Raw genomic sequence first — 10,167 nt, 5'->3', positions numbered from 1 at the left:
ATTATGCCTAAAAATTGCATTATTTCAAATTCTGTATTTAACTACTGTTTCAAATAAGTTTCGAAGCTTAGAATGATAAACTTTGCGTAAGCTCCATGCACATGCTTGTACCTCTCATTTATCTCTTTGAACTTTAAAAAGCTAGGCTAAAACATTTTTAAAAATAAACGATCTCATTTACTTCTGTGCCGTTTTCGACGATAAACACTGTTAAATTTGATCTACGTTGGTTAAATTTCTATAAATTGAATATGATACCATTTAATCACTAGATTAACAATGCTAAAAAGTGAGGAAATTTAATTTTTACAATATTTAAATAGTTCAAATTATATTAAACTGCACCGATCGTTAATTTAGATACATTTCAGGATGGGAAACGATGCAAAAGTTTTTTTTTAATTTTTGTAAGAGATAGGTAGCACGCTACCCGCTTCGTTTATTTTATTTAGAAATAAATTTAGCTGGAAATGTGAATCAAATAGAATTCGAATTTGAGTCTCGGATACTAACCATTCAGTCTTTTGCCACTTATTTTAGGGACGGTCAGTATGCGAAAGTAATTAACTACAAAAAAAAAAAAAATTATTCTTGTATATATTATTATTATTATTATGAATTATTATTACTGAGAGCAAAACACGGGTCAAGTGGATGGGACCCGCACGAGATCCCCTCGAGTGTGATCTGGATTCCAGCGTTTCGTGAGCCAACAATGGCGTGTACCCTTTCTCTTTCTATCTCATATATTTATTTAATTTATTTATTATCAGAGAACCTATACGTGCATTATTTTATTGTATCATGCATGCTTAAATAATTAATAAATAAATAAATAATAGATTAGCCAATAATAAATTAACTACATTGGTGACTACCTAACTACCTTTAATTGCTTCTATTTCTCACTGCTTTATGATGCTCGTTAAGATAATAATAGAGCCAATGTGATTAGAGGTTAATTGCTCATTAGATAGCTTATCCTAACTTACTGAAACCGTATATGCAATAGCATTCATGCACACGTAAGCTTACGAAATATATATATATATATAGATAGAGTTCGACTGGAATACTATCGATAGCACGAAGTTTATGAAAATGAATATCCTTTACTCGATAAATGATATCGAAAAAATTATAAAATTTATATTCTAGATACTTTTAATACTCTAAGTTAAGTCTAATAGAATCGATTGTCAATTCGAAAGTTCTAGCATAAAAAACGATTTGATAGTACGGAGTCTACCGTGTTTTCGAAAGTGCACAAACCTAGCTCATATATATATATATATATATATATATATATATAGAGAGAGAGAGAGAGAGAGAGAGAGAGAGAGAGAATAGGGCTAGAATACTTTTACAAGTATCACCCAAGTGATACTTGTGTGTTTTTAGCCCTTGGATGGAGAGATGTGAGGTTGAGATGATGGTGGTAGGTGGTGGTAGGTGGTGGTAGGTGGAATAGTGTTTAATCCAAGGGCTATTTGTAATCAAAAAGTAGATCCAATGGCTAAAAACGTNTTTATGAGTATTTTCATATCATCGGCTTGATATGTATATATCTCACTCCGATGATATGAAGACCTTTGTGCCTCGGAAGGCACGAAAGTCCAGCAAAAGCTACAACGCTGAAAGCTTATCAGCTAGCTGAGGTAATTTGAACTAGATCTTATAAACTTCATGGATTTTTTATTTAAAATATTAAAAAGCTATAGTAAACGGATCACTTGCTTCCTTGAGTTTTAGTTGATTACTTTTATTTTTAGCATGTTTTGCAAACTTTCATATTGCTAATTTTAAAATCTAGTTTCTATAACTATAACAAAATATATCATATTTTTTAAAAGGTAGTTTTAAAGTGTACTAAATCTGTAAAGATATGCCAATTTGAACGTTTACCGAGTGATATATATGCTCCTTTATACTCATAAGTTTTCGGCCCTTAGATTTATTCCATTGATCATTTCCACCCGTTAAATCATACTATTCAACCAACTATCCACTCACCATCATTCAAACCACACATCCCATCAATCAACGGTTAAAAAATTTATGAGTACAAGGCGTTCTATACTCATAAGAGTATAGTAGCCCCAGCCTAATAGCGAATACCAGAATTTGGTGTATTGAACCCAGATTGGGGATTGTTACTCCTAATTCCATTCAGTAATTCCGCTCAGAATCTCTCCTCTCTATATATATAAGAAATAGGATTGAGAAATGAACAAATAAATTGGACTATCAAACAATATAAGTGTTAACTAATCTAACTTATGCTTAACTAATTAGTGAGCAACTTTAGTTTATCCAAAAACCATAAAATATATTTATACTAACTTTTATTCTGTTATCCTATTGTAACCTAGGAACTGAGACAATTTCACAAACAAGGGATATTGTAAATGGAAAGCAAATAGGGTCATAACAGTTTTTTGATATATTGTTGATGTGCATCAAATTTATATAAACCTGTGAATTACTGCATGAATAAACCAGTTAAAAACCTCTATATTATATATACGAATACATCAAAATTTTATAAGGATTATTATATTTTCGAGACCTGTAACGGTACTTTTTCAAATATTCTAATGATCTTCGTATAATGGAGCTATCTTCACAAATATTCCCCTTGCTAGCCACTATGCATTATTTTAAGTCCAATTACTTTAAACACGGCTCAATAAATTAATGCCCTAATTGCGTCATTTGCGGGACAATCAACTTTGGTTCCATTATTATTATCATTACTATTATTATTTAATATAAGAAGGTTCTAATTCTTTATGCTTATAAGATAGAGAACATTTAAAAAAAAAGTGAGGAGTACGTCACATTATTGTTTTAAATATTATCATTGTTGTTACCATTATTATTATTTTCATTATTATTGTTGTTATTACCAAATGAGGATATGTTTCTCCCTAAAGCTAACCTGTTTTTATGTTTACAGCTAAGCCTGTGGAACATGTTAATTCACTACTAAAGCTTGATGCAAAGTGCCAAATTAGGAGCAGGAGCAACAAATATTTTAACAAATGGAATATAATTAATAATGTTTAATTTAAATCAGAAACAGAAATGTAATTTATGTGAAAGTAGGAAGAATTAAATTGAAGAACCGTGCGTAATTACTCCTTTCTTATGGGACTGCTTGATTCGCGGTGTTTATTAAGATTTTCAAATTTGTGGGTTAAATTTGGGAAATTTCATATTTAGTTCATCGCAGAGCTCTGATGTAATAGAAATTTGATTTAAATCCACAGATGTGGGAAACTCAAATTTTGGAAAACATCAAACTTTATTAAGAAGAACACTTAAAGTAAACTTATCGATACTAATTGTTTATAATTTTTATCATAGATGCTTCTTCAGTAGCGGTTACAATTTCAGTTTTATAGTACAAATTAAGATCTCCGTTTCGAGATTTACGCGAGAACATTAGAGAGGGGCTGTGTTTCGGCCTTTTGGGCCGAGCCAAACTTTGAAAAAATCAAGTGGAGAAAAATTTACTAATGGGCTTAATTTGGATCTAGATATATATATCATTTTCACAAATTAAGTCATGCACCTACCCATATGTTTTCCTGTTTTAGGTTTGATTCAACTTGATATCTTATATATTTTGACAAAACAATTCAATGTCCCGCGCTTCTGATTGCGCTTTCAGATATTGCCACATCCCAAAAAAACAAAATATGAAGAATACGAAATTTTATATCTTCTGTTGCTGCAACGAAAAGCCGAAACGAGATTCTGAATTTCAAAAACAAAAGCTTTCTGTTAAAAGCTTTTGAATAGAAGTGAAATAAAGAAGATTTGCTAAATGAATTTTAATAACGTAGTGCTTCTTCTAATAACAAAAGCAAACTAGAACATAATTCTCTATATTAGGCTTAGTTGGGCCAAGTGAACTACCAGACCATTGGCCCGGCCCAATTATTTGGGCTTCTCCATAAACCTTTTGCTAAATTCAATTAATTTAATTAAATTTACAAAATTAAATTTAAAGTAAGAATTTTGGAAAAAAAAAAAGAGGTTAAAATGTATAGCCACCTCCTAATCTTTTTGGAAAAAAAAAAGCTTCTGTTTTAAAATGTATAATATAATATAATATAATATAATATAATATAATATAATATATATGAACCGACTCTATTTTCAGCGGGCCCCATTGGGGCCCGAATCGAGAACCGACTTGATCACTAAAACGGTTCAAATACGTAATGCGGTACACCGACAACTGGCGAAACTATTTCGTGGACCTGGTCCGTCACGTCATCCGTAGACCGGCTTATAGACACCGCCCATTCTCTCTCTTCGGTCATTTTCCACGTGATCTAAGGAAACTAGGAGGTTCGGTTCATGAATGATTCGGTGTACCAGGTTCATGTGGTAATTGCTTGACGCTTCCAGAAGCATCCGCGTCCTGTTTCCTGCGTCCACGTAGGACGCCTCCCCTGTGCGCGTTAAGCGATTCGAAATGACCCCAGTAACTAAGATATTTGTTCCTACACCCGGTGTACAATTGCACTTCGTACACCGCCCTAAATTAAAATATGACCTATAATATTTTCAAATTTGTATTTTAAAAATATACAACATAAGCATTAAAATATGCTAGTATTTTAAATTTAAAATATATACTACACATTGTTATTAGTAAGTAAAATTATAATCTCAAGTCCCGGTGTACGATATTTAAAGATCGAGGTGTATGAGATGTATGAGTACACCCGGTGCAGGGTATAATTTCCCCCAGCGACATATCCCTTCTCCCTCCGATCCTTTTCTCTCTCTATCCTCCGTTTTTTATCTCCTCGACGAATCCTCCGAATCCCTCTCCCTCCGCGATCTCTTTACCCCTTTTCGTCTCCTTCTCCGGCGATGTCCTCCGCCGCCTCCGCCGCCGGGGCGTCGCCGCCGACGAAGCTCTGCTTCTGCCACCAGTGCGAGCGCTCCGTCTCCGTCTCCCCTCTCCCCGACGGCGACGTCTTCTGCCCCCTCTGCTGCGGCGGCTTCGTCGAGGAGCTCGACACCTCAAACCCTAACCCTAACCCTAACTCCAACCCTAGGCAGGTGTTGTCCTTCACCACCTCCGACCCCTTCTTCCTCGCCCCTTCCCCGTCGCCTCTCCCCTTCTTCTTCCCCCCCTCCTCTTCCCCCTCCCCCGCTAGCTTCGACCTCCGCCACCCCAGCGACATCGCCTCCTTCTTCGGCTCCGATCCCTCTGCCCTACGCTCCTTCACCTCCCCCCCCGGCGGCGCCGCCATCTCCTTCGGCGGCGGCGGCCCAACGCAGCCCTTCAACCCCTTCGCCTTCCTCCACGACCACTTCCACCACCTCCTCTCCGGCGGGGCCAGCATCCAGGTCGTCCTCGATGGGGGCGGAAACGTCGGCGGAAACCTCGGCGACTACTTCCTCGGCCCCGGCCTCGAGCAGCTGATCCAGCAGCTCGCCGAGAACGACCCCAACCGTTACGGAACCCCGCCGGCGTCTAAATCCGCTGTCGCGAACCTCCCCGACATCAAGATCTCTTGCGATCTGCTCGATTCCGGCGAGGCGCAGTGTGCGGTGTGCATGGACGCCTTTGAGATCGGCTCCGAGGCGAAGCAGTTGCCGTGCAAGCACATCTTCCATAGGGATTGCATCCTCCCGTGGCTCGAGCTGCATAGCTCGTGCCCGGTGTGCAGGTACCAGCTGCCCGCTGATGATCCGGGTTACGATCAACATAGGGGGGCGGCAGCGGCAGCGGCAGCACCGGCCGCTGGTCCTGCAGGTAGAGGAGCCCCGGGCGGTGGGAACTCGCCGGGGCCTCGGATAGTGGAGAGGAGGTTTAGGATCTCCTTGCCGTGGCCGTTCAGGGCTTTTGGATCACAAGCTGAGGCTAGCAATGCTGGTGATGGTGGTGGAGGAGGAGTTGGTGGTGGTAATGCGAATTCTGGGGGACCAGGGAATGCCGGGTCAGAAACTAGGCAAGATGATTTGGATTGAAGATAGTTGGAGGTATTGTTTCTAGATGCGCATGTTTTTCGTCTATATTTGTCTTATGATATTATGATTGCTTTTGTTACTTAGTATGGGTTTTTTTCATCAGTAATAGTAGAGCAATTGTACCTGAGAGTGTAGTTGTTTTTGGTTTTGGATTATGGAAGGATATTTAGATCTCTTTTCTTTCTACTGGCAAAGATGGAGCAACAATTGTCGTTGTGGCTGGTTGCAGTAGACTATGCATTGTTGCCTTCTCGCAATCATCATGTATTATAAACGGTGATGATCAAATGTATGAAGGAATATGGTGCTTCTAAGCATGCATAACTTGTAATGCTAATATTAGCATCAAGAGATTGCTTGTCTATGTACTGCTTGTAGTCATATTGAATATGCCATGAGATTATAACAAAGATATAGAGTAAAGGGGTTTGTAGTTTCACAGCTGAGAATTGAGAAACACATCCTATGGACAATGTTGGGTTGAAATAAATTTGCTTTGAGCCTGCCTTCATTTGGCCTTTGTCTCTTTCATGTGGTAACTACTTTCAGCTTGTTTGTAATTTTTTTTTTTTTTTTTTTATTAATACATTTGATTCATTGCCTCTAACAGCAATAGTGCTACTTGGCATCGCACTTGGATTGTTAAGTGAAATTTGTTTGTCCATTGGTTGATATGAATGAATTTGTTCTAGAGGGCCTTAAAACGTTAGCCATGCTGGATGACTGATGACTTGCTTTTTTTTGTTTTTCAAGGTCAAGAATTATTTTGGGGTATTCTTTGGGTGGGAATGACAGATGAGGATTAAAGTACTAGAATAGTAAGATAAAAACTGTGTGCTGTCTAGGATAATTTAAGTTTGGGAACTTAGTCTACTTATTGAACTAAGGACGCTAGTAAATAGTAATTTGCTCTGTTAGTTGAGGAATATGATTGGTTAATATTTAGGGAATACCACTTCTTAATATTCGAACACATGTTGTAATGTTTCTTAGAGAAAGTGCAATGCATTCTACTATATATTTGGAATGTGAAACTTGAGTTTAGTTTTCACTTGCTAATTGTAGCGTCGGAACTCATGGCAGAGTTAGTGCTAATCATATAGCAGAGACTTACTTGGCATATTCCTGTGCTTAGTGCTGTCTTCTAGACTTGAGGTTGATGATCTCTATTATGATGTTATTGCTGTTTATTTTATCTTTTAAATTTGGTTATTTGCCAAATATTAGCAATTAAGAAGTTACAGGATGCTTGATAGGTGCAACAGATAACGCCAGACTTCTGCACCACTTAGGGAATCGTCTTTCTGTTAGATTAGTATTACTTCAACCTAGTGATCTTTCTGGCTTTGCTGTTACATCAATCTTGATGTATAGTTGGCTTTGAGATGAATGTTTTAAGAGTCAGTAATTTGCTTAATCTGCTTGATTGTTTGTCAACGTTCTCTTTCGGTTGCAGCTCCAACCGATGATTTATATTCATAAAATTTTGAGCAAAATAGACTAAGAGCTCATATGTGTAGCTGGGATTCAGTTTCTCCTTTTTCAATTATCTAGTGCTATATCTGGAGGCCAGAGCCATAAATCTTAGTTGGGTAGACACAAGGACCAAGGATGGATGTAGAGTTTTATATTTGGAGGAGCCTATCAGGAGTGACATGATCAGGTAGGATACTAATGGGATTCAAATCAAAATTTAATCTCAATTTAATAAACTGTTGTAGTTGGTAGATTTTGATTCGGCCTAAAACTTAGATTTCAACTTGTGTTTCAAGTGAATAAACATAATGTGTCCGGAAAGTTATATCTAAACGTGAATTTAATAGCACTAGAGTGTTAGCAGAAATTAAATTTTACTATATAGGTCATGACTTACTGAGAATATAGTCTAAATAGTAAACTATTTTAAATCTTGCCATCAACTGTATTGAAGTTTAATTACTGAAGTATTTATCTCTTTACAAAGTAAAACCATTTATGGGTTTTTGGAATCTCTACCTATGCAAACTTGAGGGTACCCACCAGCCATGAATTTAGGACACATCTTGATATGTAGTTTTGCTGAAGTGTTCCATCAAAAAAGAAAACTAGGTGTGTCTAGGTCATGTTCTTATATTGATTCAAAGTACTGCACTTGATTGCAGTACCTCTCACGGGAAGTGAAGACTATTACTCACAAGAGTCAAACGACAAATAAATTCTTTTACAGTAATAAATAAAGACGAAGTATTATGTTGTTTTTATAGACTTTATCCTTCACAGTTCTACCTTAATACTGTATTGCATCAATAAAGAAACAAAAAGTGAGATTAGCTAAATTGTGTCGGTCTATCTGTCATACTTTATTGTGTGGCAGTGTTCACAATCTAGGGACTTAAATATAAAGTTTCTGTTCAGATAGTGTTCCCTTAGCATGTGACAACGCCAGTGATTGACAGATGATAGGGGCCTGAGATCGAGGAGACAGCTTACATGGTCAACTATTTGGCCTGCTTCCTTTCGAATTCAAGATTTCAACCCGGCGAGGGCAAAGCTGTCCACAACCCGGAGGTGAGAAATAATCAAACCTTCGGTTTTCAATCGGCCTCCTGAGGCTTAATCTCAAATAACTTAGAGTATCCGGCTTTGTTAGATAGTCAAGAATGCAGCTCGTAAAATTTTTTCACCTCCATTAGTCGTTCATTTCTTCTCGTTTGATGGCATCTTTTTAATGGCTTTGTCTAATGGTGTCTAGTCACCACAGATTTTCTTGGTTTATTTCTTCACTATATACCCCTCATTGGATGATAGAAAGCATCGGATTTGATGAGGAAAAATTCCAGGTGATAGAAAGCATCGGAATTGATGATGAAGAAAGAGTAATTAATTGGGTGGTAGCTTTAGAATAATCTTCTCTGATATCTCTTTAAATTATATTCGTTGTTTTATCCTTGTTACCTACTACCTCCACTATTTCATACCATCTGAAGGAATTAGACATTCACTTATTGATAACATTATGCCTCAAGTTTTAAGCTTTCCCTATCTCGCTAATCATTTGACACCGTCTCTTTGGACGCTTGCTGCATTGATTTCGGGATTTGAGTTTGTTGTAAAGATTTCTAAATTGTTCCCTAAATTTCAGTCCATATATACTGCTTGTGCATATTCTCTTCTACATTTCTGCTATTACTGCATTTATTTATTTATTTATTTATATTGATCCTCCTCTGAATCGTTTGCTCCTGCAGGATGACTTTCACCTACATCCTCCAAGGTACTGTTAAATATAATTAGGAGTCTAAAGTGCTATTTGGTTTCCTATGTTTTTGATCTTGGTGGAAGTGTGGGAATCTGTTGATCCATTTCTGAGCTGCAAGAGAACACGGGGGAAGAGATCGGTGAATAGCTGTGTTTATTTCAGTTCTTTCGTCTTGGATTTGATGTTGGATCAAACATTATCGAAACATTTTAACTTTTTTTCATTAGATTTTTTTTTTTTTTTATTTTTGGGTTATATTGTTGATGCCTTTTCAAGTTGAATCTGCACTGTACAGAATTTCGATCATATCAACTCTTTAATCATTTTGGATTTACATAGGATACGAAGAATTTACGATCTCCATCCTCTTTTAGTGATTATTAGAAGTTATTCTAGTGATTCCTGATGGAATGCTAGACACATGATGTGCGAACAGGAAATATGACAGGAAGTATGCAGTTTTTCCCTTTTCTTTACCGCTCTCTTTTTCAGGATCATTCGTAATTGAGTTTACTGCAGCTTTTACTTTCTTCAACAGGTTTGAACTCCATATCGAGTCCTCAACACAGCCTGCCTGCTGTTAAGAGGAGGTAATACAACATGCAGTGTTGGTGTGAGTTATGAGTTACCCAAATTTGCGAAGTTAGGGATTTGTTGTGTACTGATGACAACTTATCTTTTCCACTGATTTGTCCCACCAATGTTTAGATCTTTTCATGAAATGCAACTCATGATCTTTTCGAGGGAAAAATATTTTCAAGGAGTGAGACAGTTTCATAGTCAAGGTCGATAGCCGGTGCACTATTTTTTTACTTCATCCTACTTGATTTAAATTGAATTGCAATTTATGTCATTCCAAATTAGGTGCAGGAAAAATGACTCCCACTCGTTGAATTCTCCCAGATATCGAAGCCAGCAGGAATGCATGG

General features: G+C 37.2%; 1 protein-coding gene across 4 annotated transcripts; it reads left to right on the top strand.

Annotated features, from left to right (window-relative positions):
• LOC109703502 (E3 ubiquitin-protein ligase RING1-like) lies at positions 4,800-9,714 on the top strand. 4 transcript variants are annotated; one of them, XR_002213974.1, is made up of 4 exons: positions 4,800-6,012; positions 7,555-7,663; positions 8,436-8,547; positions 9,228-9,601. XR_002213974.1 is itself a non-coding variant. In XM_020224120.1 (2 exons), exon 1 carries the CDS (start codon positions 4,894-4,896, stop codon positions 5,998-6,000), a length of 1,107 nt encoding a protein of 368 aa, XP_020079709.1. In that variant the 5' UTR covers positions 4,800-4,893; the 3' UTR covers positions 6,001-6,012; positions 9,228-9,714. The 4 variants fall into 4 exon arrangements, 1 of the variants encoding a protein (XP_020079709.1); XR_002213975.1 differs by having other exon boundaries at positions 8,395-8,547; XR_002213973.1 differs by lacking the exon at positions 7,555-7,663.

Source organism: Ananas comosus, linkage group 25, assembly GCF_001540865.1.
Source record: "Ananas comosus cultivar F153 linkage group 25, ASM154086v1, whole genome shotgun sequence".
Classification (NCBI taxonomy): Eukaryota; Viridiplantae; Streptophyta; class Magnoliopsida; order Poales; family Bromeliaceae; genus Ananas; species Ananas comosus.
This window is presented reverse-complemented; position numbering and strand designations above follow the sequence as displayed.